The following is a 16,352-nucleotide window of genomic DNA, read 5'->3' as shown; positions in this document are numbered from 1 at the left end:
TGATATACTGTACTGTAGACTCTTTCTCTGGGGCTGTGATCTGGAGGCGTGGAGGCAATTCCCTTGTCAAACCAGGGAATCCTGGGAATTGTAGTTTGTTGTGACATGTATGTGTATATATGTGTGTGTTTGACTGTATATATATATATGTGTGTGTGTGTGTGTGTGTGTGTGTAATATATGTATATATTATGTGTGTGTATATGTGTGCACACCTTGAAGTCTGAAGAATAGCCAAGAAAATCCGACAATAAAGAGGGCAAGGTAGGGCCTGAGGAAGAGGAGGGAGGAGAAGAAGGCTTAGAGGAAGGGCCTGAGGAGGAGGAGGAGGAGGAGGAAGAAGTCTTAGAGGAAGGGCTTGAAGAGGAGGAGGAGGAAGACGTCTTAGAGGAAGGGCCTAAGGAGGAGGAGGAGGAGGAGGAGGAGGAGGAGGAGGAGGTCTTAGAGGAAGGGCCTGAGGAGGAAGAGGAGGAGAAGAAGGCTTAGAGGAAGGGCCTGAGGAGGAGGAGGAAGAGGAAGAAGTCTTAGAGGAAGGGCCTGAGGAGGAGGAGGAGGAGGAGGAGGAAGTCTTAGAGGAAGGGCCTGAGGAAGAGGAGGAGGAGGAGGAGGAGGAGGAGGAGGAGGAGGAGGAGGAGGAAGAAGTCTTAGAGGAAGGGCCTGAGGAGGAGGAGGAGGAGGAGGAAGAAGTCTTAGAGGAAGGGCCTGAGGAGGAGGAGGAGGAGGAAGTCTTAGAGGAAGGGCCTGAGGAAGAGGAGGAGGAGAAGGAAGAAGTCTTAGAGGAAGGGCCTGAGGAGGAGGAGGAGGAAGAAGTCTTAGAGGAAGGGCCTCAGGAAGAGAAGGAGGAGGAGGAAGGTTGAAAGGAATAAGGAGAAGAAGAAACAACTCCTGGGCAGAATCCTTTTTGGTTGTTGCTTATTATTATTATTAAATTTAATTTATTTGTTTATAAAGACTTATTTATAAGGATAATCAGGGAGTTTCTATAGCATCACATTAGGAAAACATTTAGATGTTGTTAAGGCCTGGAAATGCTGTTTGGGGTCCCTTCCAACTTTCCAGCCCTTTCAGCCTCCATTTTCGGTTCCCTGAAGCCCTCAAACTGCCAAGTGATCAGGCAGAGGTGGCCATTTTGTGTCCTGGGGGCCATTTTGTGTCCTGGGGGCCATTTTGTGTTCTGGGGGCCATTTTCTGTGCTATTTGTGATAGTGGGGAATAATGTTCCGGAACCTTCTCTGAGGCCTCAGTTGAACAGAGGCTTCTCTTTCTCTCCTGAGGCTCCAGAGTCAGAAGGAGGCCAGGCTCCTTGGGCCAAAAGGAAGGAAGTGTGTCTCTTTGTGTCTCTTTTCTGAGAGGGTTTTCTTATTACAAAGCTCTGCTCCTTCTGAGGAACATGGGTTTTAAAAGGGATCAGAAATGGGGAGGAGAGTTTTAATACAAGCCTTATTATTATTATTATTATTCACAAACATTGGGCTTTGGCTTCTAAGAGGAGGCTAGTCCCCCCAAAAAGGCCAAAAGTGGCTCCCTTGGGAGGTTTTAAAAGTCTCCCCAGTTTCCTTAATAATAGATTTTCAGGCAAGAAGGAAGCTGACATACCAGAATAACTAATATTACCAAGAATGATGTGTACAATCATACAAACAAACAAGAACAACAAAAATAAGGTTTGGAGACTAAAAGAAATTACATATTTTTTTTTAAAGGAAAACCATTATTAGGAGGGTAAAAGCAAGAATTGGGTGCTTCTACCCTTTTACAACCAACTCAGGCTGTATCTGCACTGCAGAAATAATCCAGTTCTAAAGTGTGTTAACTCTCCTGGTTCCATCCTATGGAATCCTGGGATTTGAAGTTTGTTGTGGAATGACAGCTCTCTGGCAGAGAAAGCTAAGTGTCCAAAGGTAAAATCCCAGAATTCCATAGCACTGAGTGGTTAAAGCGGTGTCAAAGTGTCATATTTTTATAGTATGGATGTAGCCTTCTTGGAAAAGGGGCTGATGATGGAGAAAAGCACTAAGAAACTCTGGAGGTTTCAGCAGATGATTTATTTATTTATGATGCACTCATTTCACATCTAGCTATGGGGACATAACCAGGGCCCTCTCCAATTCCCCACCACTCTAAGAAGGCATGGAGTATCTGTTGAGTAGGGGAGCTGAAGTAAATCTATGCTAGGTCCAGGGGGCTTTGTTTGGTGCAGAGGGAGGAAAGGGATGCCCACCTCTGCATTGGCCCAAAGGAGGCATATGTCTTCTGCGTATGTCACCAGGAGGATGCTGTTCTCTGTGTCTTTGAGTGCTGCAGGGTTTCTTGCCAAGCCAATCCTAACCCTGGTCCCTTTTCTCAGGAGCGTCATCTCAGACTCCTTGTACACGTCTTTGGGGCCTGTCTTTCTGGAAGTGACCCAAGTGCAGGACCACCAGGACCTCTGCCCACCTGATGGCCAACACAGAGGCCAACCAGAGGGAGTTGGGCTCCAAGAGAAGGAGGCTGCCGAGGTACAACAACTCTTTGGTGAGTCACTATCCTGTTAGCTTCATCTGTGTCTCTGCTGTCCCAGTTTATGAAAGGAAGCAAATAAAATACTGCCCGAGTTTGGCAGAGACAGTCCTGGTTAATCCTCTGTCACCCCATTATTTTGGGGGCTTTCAAAATGTCCTGGGTTCTTTTGCCTCCTCCCACTTTCCTTCTTCTTCAGCTCACTTCAATTTCTGCATAAGGAGTGCAAAGGGGTTTGCACCACATCAACTCAAAAGTGGGGAGAGAAGAGGAAAGAAGGAGGGTATGGCCCTTCCCAGGAGGCTGAAGCAAAAGCAAACTGCTGTGCACTTCCTAGCATGTGTGATCTTCCTCATAAACAACTTTGGCCATCTTGACCACCTTTTGGTGTTGCTTGTCCACATGTGTCTTGCTTTTCCAATCTGTGTAACGTTGGGGGCTATGGGATAACATCTCTGGATATAAATATGGGGTGGGCCCAGTCGCCCTCAAGCCCACAGTGCTCCCCAGAACAGTTATTAAAAATGATGTTTGCCTCTCAAATGTGGCAAAAAATATCTAAATGCACCACAATTCTTTGGTGGTTAAATATACTGTATGTGTTGGGATAGTCAGTATCCTAATCCATCATCAATATCCCAAAGATGTTCTCAATTATATTGTGTATTATAGTGTATATTATATATTATATTGAAAAGCTTCGAGACAAACTGGATTTCAAAGGCAGTAACTTTTTTCTGGCTGACAGAATTTAAAGTTTATTTCCTGGACTGAATTCTAAAGTGATCAAATAATATTTGGATGCACCATGTGCTTTCCTCCCCTTTTGCTTAGTCACTCTGTGGATGAGGGCTATTTTCTGTTGCAGGTGACCTTTGCGGATGTGGCAGTATATTTCACTGAGGACGAATGGAAACTGTTGTCGAAGAAACAGAGACTGATGTACAATCATATAATGATGGAGAATTATGAGAACGTGGCCTCTGTGGGTAAGGAACCGGAATCCACTAGCATTATAGAATCATAGAGTTGGAATAGACCACAAGGGCCATCCTGTTCAACCCCCTTCTGCCATGCAGGAATACACATTCCAAACACCATCCAGCCTCTGTTTAAAGACCTCCAAAGAAGAGGACTCCACCAAACTCTAAGGGAGTATATTCCACTGTCAAAGAGCTCTTACTGTCCCAAAGTTCCCCCTAATGTTTAGGTGAAATCTCTTTTTCTGTGACTTGCATCCATTGTGGTGTCTCTTTTTCTCTGTAGCAGCAGAAAGCAAGCTTGTTCCATCCTCAATACTACCCTTTCCAATATTTAAACATGGATATCATATCCACTCTTAACTTTCTTTTCTCCATGGTAAACATACCCAGCTCTCTAAGCTGCTCCTCATAAGGCTTGATGGTTTCCAGATCCTTCACCATTTTGGTTGCCTTCCTCTGGGCATGTTCCAACTTGTCAACATCCTTTTTGAATTGTGGAGCCCAGAACTGGACACAGGATTATTCCAAGTGAGGCCTGACCAAAGCTGAATAGAGTGGCACTATTATTTCCCTTGATCTAGAAACTATACTCATATTGATGTAGCCTTTTTAGCTGCCACATCACATTGTTGGCCTATGTTGAACTTGTGGTCTACTAGGAGTCCTAGATCCCTTTCAAGCGTAGTTTAATTGTGATAGAAACATCCTGTAGAATATTTGAAGTTGTAGGTCAGTGAGGCACTATTGCTCTCCACTTTATAAGGATTCTTAATACCGCATTGTAAACTGCCAATTGTCAGAACCAACTTCTGTGGTTCATCCAGAATGGTATTGGGGTTTAGAGGGGAATTGTTAGTAGTTTAAATGCTAGTAGTTTTAAGTAGTTGGTAAGTATAATGGGGCCTAGAACGGCTTGGGGAAAGGAAGCAGTTGTGGAGGCTCTTAACTGACTGGTTTTCCTTAAGTTCTTTACAAGTGGGTAAGCCTGCCAGAAGAGATCCGTCTTAAGTGCTTTCTTGAAAGCATCCAAGGTGGTGATAAGACAGATCTCGTTCAGCAAGCTGTTCCATAACTTGGGGGCCATGGCTGTGTACGCTCTGTGAGAAGTTGTTAAAGGTAATAACCAAAACTTAGTATTGTGCCCGGAAGCTAATTGGCAGCCAATGTAGGAATACTGGTGTTATATGGTCTGACCTAGATGTTCCGGTGACCAATCTGGCTGCCGCGTTTTGAACTAACTGAAGCTTCCGAACTTGGAACAAAGGTAGCCCCATGTAGAGCACTGAACCTAAGAACTGAACTCGAAATCAGGCCCTTGTTTTCATACATATTAAGGGTTCCATTTAGCAATTATGAGCAATGTCTATGAAGAGAGGAAAGGGTGACACAAAAGTTCCTTTTTCTCTAATGTCTCTTTTCCAACCTGAATTTGCTTAGCTACATGGTTGATTCCAGAGGCCCTTTGTCACTCGAAATGCTGGAGTCTGGGGAGGACAAACCCAAATGTTATGCTTTTAGGGGAATTTCATACTTAGCTCAAAGGAGAGATTGAGGCAACAGTGACCTCAGGATTCATCCCAACTATACCAGGCCTGAAAGAACACAGAAGTCCAGAGGCATTTCAAATAGGTTTTTGTGTTTTATTTAGGGGAAAAGCAAAATATATGCATACACACACATATACACATATAAGTGTTCACGCACACACATAAGAACTGGGTAACAAAGGTGGGAGTGGTAAATGGTGTAAAGCTTTGCTAATGGTAATACATTACCTAGATGGATCTTGATCCCAATTGCTGAGGGTCCAGGAAGGGGAGAGAAGTCAGTAACTCCAATGGCAAGTGGGGCTGGTGAGTGTAGTGAGGTGTTTAGCAATGTACACCAATGGACTGTCTGTCTGCAACTGGACTTACGCTGAAGAACAGCCAGTTAGGGCTGATATTTATACTGAAATTGTTGCTTGGGGGCAGAAACAGAGCATTCGAAGAGGTTTAAAATGTTTTAGAATGATTCCTGGGTGGGGAAAGTACTGTCTGAAACTGAAATGAATGTAATGGGTGCTTGGTAGAAATACTTCAACCAAAAAAGATTGTCACACCCGCTCTTAGGTCCTTCATGGCTCTGAATTCTGGTCCCATTCACAAGCCAATGTATAGCACAGTCTGAAGGCAACACTCCCAGAGCTCAACAGTAACAGAGTACAGAAGCAAATCTCCAGATATAGGTATTGGCAATGCACTAACCACTTTCCACACTTAAAAATAACTCAGAGACACAGTTGATTTCCTCCAAGTCCTTGGAGGTTCTTTATCTTGAGTTGCAATAGAAAACAAATATTTACCAGTTTTCCTCTCTGACTTCCATCAACTTCACAATCTCTTGTGCACACAACTCCAACCCACATCAATCCGCATGTGAGCTGTATACTGTATTGGTTGTGAGTCATCTCCTGGTGCCACACAGCATGAAGCATCCTCTGCAGTTAGCTTGCATCATGCCATGTGCTCTGACTCAACACTCTATGGCAGTCTCACAGGAAATGATGCCACTTTTCAATTAAATGGTTTTACATATATTTAATGGTATATATTTCAACTGCCTGACTATCTGCTTCTACTGATTTCCTCATGGCAGTTCCCCTTCAATCTCTTCTTTGGTAGTTCCTATGTGTAAGGATACAATCATTATATGGATTTGGGGCATCCAGAACAGCGTCATGCTCAGGTCACTCTCACCAACTTTATTAAGTTAATCTCAAATAGGGAGGGGTGAATGTGGGGCTAAATCTTGGGACAAGACTTTCCTCTCTTAACACTGAGATTCAGTCTTGTCTGTCATTGTCCTCCTTTACAGAAGAATTTGTCAGTCACGAGAGAATCCACACAGGAGAGAAGCCATACAAATGCCAGCATTGTAGGAAATGTTTTTCTCAGAAGTCAAGCCTAGTGACACATCAGAGAGTCAACACAGGAGAGAAGCCATACAAATGCCAGCGTTGTGGGAAATGTTTTTCTTTGAAGTCACACCTAGTGAGACATCAGAGAGTCCACACAGGAGAGAAGCCATACAAATGTCAGCATTGTGGGAAATGTTTTTCTTCAATGTCAGACCTAGTGAAACATCAGAGAGTCCACACAGGAGAGAAGCCATACAAATGCCAGCGTTGTGGGAAATGTTTTTCTCAGAAGTCAAGCCTAGTGACACATCAGAGAGTCCACACCGGAGAGAAGCCATACAAATGCCAGCGTTGTGGGAAATGTTTTCCTCTGAGGTCACACCTAGTGAGACATCAGAGAGTCCACACAGGAGAGAAGCCATACAAATGCCAGCATTGTGAGAAATGTTTCTCTCAGAAGTCAGACCTAGTGATACATCAGAGAGTCCACACAGGAGAGAAGCCATACAAATGCCAGCATTGTGGGAAATGTTTTTCTCGGCAGTCAAGCCTAATGACACACCAGAGAATCCACACAGGAGAGAAGCCATACAAATGCCAGCGTTGTGGGAAATGTTTTTCTCAGAAGTCAATCCTAATGATACATCAGAGAGTCCACACAGGAGAGAAGCCATACAAATGCCAGCATTGTGGGAAATGTTTTTCTCGGCAGTCAAGCCTAATGACACACCAGAGAATCCACACAGGAGAGAAGCCATACAAATGCCAACGTTGTGGGAAATGTTTTCGTCTAAAGTCAAACCTAGTGATACATCAGAGAATCCACACAGGAGAGAAGCCACACAAATCCCAGAATTGAACTAACATTATATTTGTAAAGAAGCATTACAAAGAATATATTTTTAATCCTGTGGTGATAAGAAAAGGTCCTTGTGATTTTGTGTGTTAGGTTTGTGTGTCCATATGTCTGTTTATGTTTTTCAGTTATATTTTGTTAAGTTGAGGTTTTAATTCTATTAGTATAGATTATTGCTTTAGTTCATAAACTTGACTGGGGATTATGGGTGGTGGAATAGGTTAGCTAGACAGAGGGGTGGGATTTGTTGCAGCTGATTAGAATAGTTTTGGAATGATAGCTTTTGTAATTTGTGGGATGTTGGCTGAAGAAAGTTGGGGGCAGGTATTAACAGAAAGGGCTAGTTTCTGCGAATGACAAAGGGGCCTTGTTATCTGTGGGGCATAGACTGTGGGAATTGGAGGTGGGGGCTAGGTTTGGAAGAGGGTGATGTTTTAGGTTTTGGGGTTTTAATGTATTGTTTAGCTTTGGGAGGGCAGTTCTGATTTAAATGCTGAATTTCTGATTATGTGTTCTGAATAAAGTTCTTTGCTGTTTCAACACATTGGACTCTTTGATGCACAGAAGTTCTGAATTTGCCCAAAACTGACCCTTTCTTCTCTCTTCAGTCCTCAGCTCCATTCCCAGCCATAAAACAGAGGCAAACACACACACACACACACACACACACACACACTCAAAAAGACAGAGCTATATGTACAAAGCAGAGCCTTCCCAGGCTTTCCCTCCGGAGCCCAGCTCCGCAGTTTGGGCTCCATTCCGGAAGGAGGAAAAAAAGGTAATAGTCGTTCCCTTCTTCCAAAGGCCTACAGTGGAATAAACAGCAGCAGCAGCAAGGGCCTTACAATCCCTGCACATACTCAGGAGCGGCCTTTGGGGCATCTGCGCATACACACTCTCAGCCCCTTAAGCTGCTGCCCTCGCAGCCTGCTGTGAGGGAGGGAAGTGGGGAGAGCCCTTGGTCATTTGGAGGAACCCCCCAGTTCGGGGACCATGCTGAAAGGGCCTTGGGCCCCCTTGAAGGGATCTACGTTAAAAGAGAAGAAGGATGGAATAAAGGAGTGAACGTGTCAAGGGAAGAGAAGCATAAAGGGACTGCTGAAGCTTTCTGGGATCTGACCCAGGCACCTTCCCCTCAGAATCCACAGCTCACTATGATGACTATTTCACAGATAATATCTCTCAGATAAGAGCCAAATTGGACATCAGCATTATTGCAGAGGCTATAAGTGAGGCGTCCAGTGACTGTGAGTAAGATCATAGTGGATCAAATTGAATCTGAGTACTAAGGACGTGGACAAGCTCCTTGGAAGTGTGAAGAGGAGAACTTGCCCTCTCGACCCTTTGCCCTTCATATATCGCCTGAGATATATCATAGATACATCTCTTAGTTAGGGCTATTTTCCATCATGCTTAAAAGAAGCAGCGCTACGGCCCTTTATGGAAAAGCCCTCCCTAGATCCCTTGGACATGAACAATTACAGACCGGTCTCCCGTCTTCCATTTCTAACCAACATAATTTTGAGGGCAGTTGCTCTTCATATCCAAGCGGTCTTGGATGAAACAGATTGTCTAGACCCATTTCAAACTGGCTTCAGGATGGGATACGGAGTCGAAACTGTTATGGTTCCCTTAGTAAATGATCTTTGCTTCAAGGGGGGATGTAACTTACCAAACTTTAAGCTGTATTATTATGCAGCTTGTCTCAAATGACTAGAAGAATGATTCAAATTAGAAAACAAGACTTTATTGAATATAGAAAAAGCTAACCTGAATCTTGGTATACATGCATATATGTGGTATACAAAACCATAAGATAATAATGCTTTTAACCATCATGTTATAAGAAGATCATTGCTTAAAGTATGGTATAAAATAAGACATCAGTTTTGAGTGTCATTGCAAGAGGCCTATTACAATAGAACAAAGGACAAAGATACTCCATGGCTAAGATATGGAGATTTAATAAACAAAACACCAAAAGGAAAATACAATATGAAATCTATGGAAGAACTTAATGAAAAAGGAAACATGAAGGATTGGTTTTTATACAACAAATTAAACAATCGTTTTAAGGCAGACAATAAAGCTCCTGGGTTAAGGATGGATAACCATGAAATAGATAAAATTATGATGACAAAAAAGGTAAACACATATCCAAATATTATAAACTATTAAAAGAAAGCGATCTAGAAGATTAAATTATTAAACACAGCATGGCAAGATGGGCACGTGATATAAATAGAACTATAACTATAGAGGAATGGGAAAAATCATGGAAAGGAACAAATAAATTCACTCTGTGCCAAAACTATAAAGAAAATTACATCAAAATGTTATACAGGTGGTATCTGACCCCCCGAAATCCACCAGATATACAAAACTGGTAATACTAAGTGCTGGAAATGCGGGGAACCTGAGGGAAGCTCCTTTCATATTGGTGGACATGCATTAAAGCTAAAGGATTCTGGCAAAGGATTCATGGAAGCATCCAAACCATTTTTGATATAAATATTCCCTTTGAACCAAAGTGATCTTTACTAAACATGACACACAACATAAAGTCAGTAAAATACAATATAATTGTTTTATATATGGTCTCATGTGCAAGGATCTTATTTGCTCAAGTTTGGAAATCTGCAATTAATCCTTCTATCGAAGATTGGTTGATTAAGATACATGACGCTAGAAATATGGATGTAGTATCTGGCTTACTAAGAGGGAAATCAAAAGGATATTTAGAAATGGAATGGAGTTGTCTTAAAACATTTGAAGAAACGGATGATAACCCTCCGTTAAATTAATAGTTAATGTTTGGTCGATATTTGGTAATTTAAATACTATCATGGGAATATCTCAGTGTAATAAACATTTTTGAAAGTCAAAAAAGGAAGACCCACATCATTGTTGTGGGGAGCGCCACACACCGAGTTGTATAGCCACATTCTGTGCTGCTCCTGGCCTTGCTGCAGGTGAGCCATTGACAGTTCAAGGGTGGCGACACGCTCCAACACTGCAATGGTCAAAGAACGTGTTTAGACTTTGCTTGTTGTTTCTTACTCCCTTCACCCTTAAATGTAGGGGCCATTCAGACTACATTTTACCCTGGTTCCCAAACCGGTTTAAAAGTTGGAAGTACACATTCGTGCTGATTATAACACAACTTGATCAGGAGCTTGCGCAAGAGATCTAGGGCAAATCCCCCTTAGCGCGGCTTTTCTGAAAGTGGACTATTGACCCTTTCTTTTTGAAAACAACCGGCTCTTGCCTGCTGCCGGCAAATATGAACTCAGCCCCGGTCATGATCGGGTCAAGTTCAGGGGGTTGATTCCCCTGATTGAGGTCAAGGGTAGTAGGAACTTGTTTCCGGGGAGATTCGATATGGGGCACCTGGATCTGCCCAGTTCTGTCCAGGGCAAATGAGGGAGTGGGAATGGGGCCTTTGTGAAGGTGGGGGGAATGGCCTTCCTGGTGCTGGCCCTCCAGGTGAGCGATGCATTGGGCAAGGAGTCCCTCTCCTCATCGCCTGCAGCCTCTGGTTCCGCTGGAGGCAGGGCCTCTTCTCCAGCATCACCTGGAACAAGGAACCAGAACAATGGACAACAACAGACAAATAAGAGAAAACACAAGATTAGTATTAAACATATTGGAATTCTATGAAAAACACAACGAAAGAGAATTAGGCTTATTATTAGTAGATCTAGAAAAAGCATTTGACACAGTTTGTTGGGAGACACTTTTTGAAATTTTAGGGAAATTGGAATTAGGCACCAAGTGTATAGGATGGATTAGAGAAATATATAAAGACCAAGAAGCAAGAATTATGGTGAACGGCGAAAAATCCAATTTTATCAAAATTAACAGGGGTACACGACAGGGCTGTCCCCTCTCCCCGTTATTATTTATACTTACAATTGAAAGACTGATTAAAATGATCAAGAATAATGACCATATCCAAGGTTTAAAAATAAAAAAAACACGAATACAAAGTGCGGGCTTTCGCCGTTGACCTTGTAATTTTTTTAAATGACCCGTGTAAAAGCGCAATAGAATTAGTAAAAAAAGTTGAAGAATTTGGAGAAATAACAGGTTGTAAGCTAAATAAAGATAAATCCACGATATTAACTAAAAACATGTCTCCAGACAAAGAAAGGAAATTATCAGAAATGTTAAAGATTAAAATAGAAAAAAACACAAAAATATTTAGGAATAACAATATCTAACAATCTGAATGAGCTATTCGACATTAACTATAAAAAAACATGGAAAGAAATTAAATTGAAATTGGAGAAATGGAGAAAATAAAATTTATCATTCATGGGGAAAATAGCAGCAATAAAAATGATGGTTCTTCTGAAAATTTTATATCTATTCCAAACACTCCCAATCGTAATCAAAGACAATTTTTTCAAAATCTGGCAAAGAGATTTAAGTCATTTTATTTGGCAAAAAAAGAGACCTAGAATTAGATTAAAAACAATGCAAGACTCAATAGAGAGAGGTGGATTAAACCTACCAAATTTAAAATTATATTTTGATGCATGCAGTTTAATGTGGATCAAAGAATGGATTTTGCTAAAAGATGAAGAACTATTAGAGATCGAGGGTGACAAAGTAATATTTGGATGGCATGCTTATTTAGGATACGATAAAATAAAAGCAAATAAAGATTTTAATTTACATTACATTAGAAGGTCACTACTCAAAACATGGAATAAATATAAATTTAGAATTATGGCAAAATGTCCTACTTGGCTTTCCCCCCAGGAAGCTATTCAAAAATCAGAAACGAGACAAAAAACAGAATGGCTAACATATTCAAAACTATTTAAAAAAGACAAAAAGGAAAGTGTAGAATTCAAAACACAAAAGGAACTCTTTGAGGAAGGGATAGAATTAGATTGGTTTAGATACTGGCAGATAAGAGAAAGATTCAAAGTGGATTCCAAAATAGCAAATTTTGAGGCCGAATTTGGGAAAATAATAGAAAAAGAAAACCCAAAATGGATATCAGAATTTTACAAATTATTGCTTAGTTGGCAGCAAGAAGAAGAAGAAGTAATAAAAGAAAATATGATACAATGGGCAAAAAATATTGGTTATCCTCTAAATTTAGATAGATGGGAAGCGGTGTGGAAAAAGAGATTAAAATATTCGGCCTCACATAATTTGAGAGAAAGCTATTATAAAACCTATTTCCGGTGGTACTTAACGCCAGAAAAGATATCCAAGATTTATAAATCAACAAACAATTTATGCTGGAAATGCCAAAAAGAACCTGGAACTTTATATCATTGCCTCTGGTCATGTAAATTAGTAAAGAATTTCTGGAAAAAGGTATACGAGACGATAAACCTGACTCTACCAACAAAAATCAAATTTCTCCCTGAAACTTTCCTATTAAATATGTGGGAAGAGGATGTAGACAGAAGACATGGGAAGGTTTTGTATTATCTAATATCAATGGCGAGACTGGCTCTAACGCAAAAATGGAAAGGGAAAAAGTTTCCAAGCAAAAAAGACTGGCTAATGAAAGTTTACGATGCAATAGAAATGGATAAAATGACACAATTGCTCAGAAATCAATCTCTAGAGGAAGTAAATGAAGAATGGGCGAAAGTTTTGGAAAGTTTGAACAAGGAATGGGGAAAGATAGCAACAATTAGCTTTTGTAAGTAATAGTAATAAATAAAATAGTAGAGTACACATATCATTTCTAGTAGATTATAAGAGTTGGAGAGTTAAGACGAAACAAAAAATCTCGACGACCTAAAATAATAAAAGATATTAGATGGGTTTAAAATGAATTACGTATAGGATCAATAAATAGATAGCAGTAAGATCAAGAATAAGCGGAAAGGGAAGATTTAGAAATCATACCATCGCTGTGGATGGACCTTTGAAAGGAAAATAATAACGATATCATAAATCTGAAGTAAGTTCAAAAGGGTGGAAAACAAAAACAACTATACCCAATAGGATCAGAGAGAGAAGTCTGGTAAGAATGGGATGAGAGATGGTGGAAGAGTGGAAGAGGGAAGAGAATGAATGAATGAAGGTAAAGTAGGTGTTGGAAGGTGAGTGTATGTAGTAAAGATAGGAGAGGAGAGGAGTGGTGAAGGTAATTAGACGGGAGGAAGAGAAGAAGGGATCTAAGGAGAGGATGGAAGAAGTAGAAGGTAACAGTAGGAAGGAGTTCAACTAAAACAGAAGGAACAAGGAGGGATGTAACGGAAGACAAGAGGTAAAGGGGAAACAAAAACACTAAAGAAAGAAGATAAGATACAACATCTAAACTTTATGGGAATAGAGAAAGACTCACTTCTCCAACACGTAAATATATATATGTATATATATCTGTACATGTATATCTTCCCCCTTGGGTTACGTAATCCTTTCTAGATCTCTGCTCTGTCCAATTTCCTCTTGATGTACAACTCGATATAAAGACTAGTGAGTCTGTACCGAGATACATTTGTTATTGTTGTTGTGTGTTTTTAATTTTCAATAAAAAATTTAATAATAATAAAAAATAGAATCATATTGTACAGACAATCACAGAGGAATAAGCACAACATTAAATCCAATAACAATAGTAAATGCAACATAGAAATGCCTATAGATCTATATTCTTGCATTTCCTCATGGTTTGTTGTTAACTTTCTGAAAGCTTAATTTTTAAAAATTTCTTCAAATATCCTTTATTTATGAGAAATTACAATCATTGATATCTACAGATCCTTTTCAAAAACAGATAATAAAACATACCCATCCTAAATTACTTCTGATATATACATTATGTACATCTTTGAATACTACTATATTATCTAATTCTACCTATCTCTTCCTAAGGCTAATTACCATTATCCTCCATTACCTCCTAAACTACATCCACTAGCTCCTATCTTTTTTCTTTTATGACTTTCCATAGAATCCTTTTCCTATTAATATGGAATCCTAAACTTCCTTCAATTACCCCTTTAGAGTGTTACCCCCTGGAACTAATTTCTCCTTTATATACTGTTCGCTTATACTTCAAGCCCCGTCTGTATGGTAACCGCTTTTTCTCTCTGTAAGTATTCCTTCCGAGGTTTCCATACTTGGTAAAATTTATTCAAGGTGCCTTTCCTGAGTAGTGTAGTCAGTTTGTCCATCTCTAAATAATCCATGACTTTCAGTCTCCATTCATCTATCCTCGGACTTTCCTCCACTTTCCAATATTTGGCGAATGATACTCTTGCCGCCACGATCAGAAAGAAAAGCAATTTTTCATTTTCTTTATCCAAATCTAAAGTGTCTGTCAAGTTTAAGAGATACAGCTTTTTCTCTAATCTTAATTATTTTTCCAATCTCTTTCTGTATCTTCCTCCAATATTTTTCTGAATTACTACAGCCCCACCAACAGTGTAAGTATGTTCCTACTTTTGTTTTGCATTTCCAACACATTTTTGATATTTTATATGGTGTTAAATACCACCTATACATTGTTTTGTATACATTTTCTTTTAACATTACACGTTGTGTATATTTAATTTTTGTCTGCCACAAATTTTCCCAATGTTCCAATTGAATCTGTTCCTTCAAATCTTGTGCCCCCTTCATCATAAATTCCTTGACTGTTTCTTGTTCTAATTCATACTTTCTAATTAAATTGTATAATTTGGAAATTTGTTTTGTGGGGTCTTCTATTATTTTTTCTGATTCTCTCTCGACCAAACCAATTCCACCTTAATATCCGTTAGAAATCTCTCCCTCAACTGTCTGTAGGTGAACCAGTTGCATGAGAAGCCTTCTTCAATCAACTCTTCCTGAGTTTTCATAACTCTCTCCCATTCTTGAAGTTTAGAGATATCCTTGTATGTCACCCAGGGATTTTTTTTTCAATTCCTCTCTCTTAAATAGTGCCTCATTAGACGAGGTCCAAAGTGGTAATTGGGGACACCATCTATTCCTGTATTTATTCCAAATTCTTAAAAGGATTCTCCTGATTATGTGATTATTAAAATTTGCATCTATCTTAATTTTGTTGTAGAATAAGTATCCGTGAATCCCAAATTTTAAATCCATTTTTTCCAAATGTATTATTCTTTCATTTTGAAGTTTAACCCAGTCCAATACCCAATCCAACACACAGGCATGGTAATACCATTTTAAATTCGGGAGGGCAAGACCCCCTCGAACCACTGAGTCTTGTAGTACTTTTGTTTTTATTCTTGCTTTTTTCCTATCCCAAATGAATTTAGAAATTTCTTTTTCCCATTTCTTAAAAGTCAAGTCATTGCCAATTATTGGGAGAGTTTGAAATAAAAATAAAAATTTGGGAAGCACCGCCATCTTAATTATTGCTATCTTACCCATCCACGAAATATGTAATTTAGCCCATTTTTCCAAATCTAATTTGATACCTTTCCACATCGTTTCATAGTTGTTCTTAAATAATTCTATATTTTTGATATTAATATTACCCCTAAATATTTTACTGATTTAACTATATTGAAACTTGATTTTTCTTGTAGGGACTTCCTTTCTTCTTTATTCAGATTCATCGTCAAAATGCTTGTTTTTTCTATATTTACATGATAACCTGCTACTTTTCCAAATTTCTTTAATATTTTTAAAATATGTTTAATGCTCTCTTCTGAATTTGAAATAGTCAGGACCAAATCGTCTGCATACGCACCTAATTTATACTCTTCCCCCTTCAGTTTAAATCCTTCAATTGATTAATCTTCTCTTATTTTGTTTAACAGTACCTCCAGGAAAATTATAAATAGCAGTGGAAAGCTTAATAAATTGTTATTATTACATTTTTGAGACTCCATTATAAACATTTTCCCCGATTTGATTTCTTTCCAGTCAGTTCCACCTGTAATGGTTGAATCTCATTTCATCTAGAAATAGTATAATGTGTAATATCTTCCCTATACACAAGTTGAGAGGTTCAAGTATCGAAGAGAAGCTCTTCAACGGGTCTATTTTGAGTCTGGCTAAAAAAAAATCAAACCAGGAGTACTTTTTTGGGCTATGTGGCCATGTTCTAGAAGAGTTTATTCCTGACGTTTCGCTGATATCTGTGGCTGCCATCTTTAGAGAATGCTGACCTGGAAGAGAATGG

At 39.6% G+C, this 16,352-nt stretch overlaps 1 protein-coding gene across 1 annotated transcript; it reads left to right on the top strand.

The window, feature by feature from the left end:
- The first annotated feature begins 3,421 nt into the window (after positions 1-3,421).
- LOC149290460 (uncharacterized) lies at positions 3,422-15,021 on the top strand. Its single transcript, XM_089489337.1, has 3 exons — positions 3,422-3,488; positions 6,339-6,986; positions 15,005-15,021. The coding sequence occupies exons 1-3, from the start codon at positions 3,440-3,442 to the stop codon at positions 15,019-15,021; spliced, it is 714 nt and encodes a 237-aa protein (XP_089345463.1). The 5' UTR covers positions 3,422-3,439.
- The last annotated feature ends 1,331 nt before the right edge of the window (positions 15,022-16,352 follow it).

Source organism: Sceloporus occidentalis, unplaced genomic scaffold, assembly GCF_023333645.1.
Source record: "Sceloporus occidentalis isolate IW3139 unplaced genomic scaffold, rSceOcc1.0.p SCAF_39, whole genome shotgun sequence".
NCBI lineage: Eukaryota > Metazoa > Chordata > Lepidosauria > Squamata > Phrynosomatidae > Sceloporus > Sceloporus occidentalis.
This window is presented reverse-complemented; position numbering and strand designations above follow the sequence as displayed.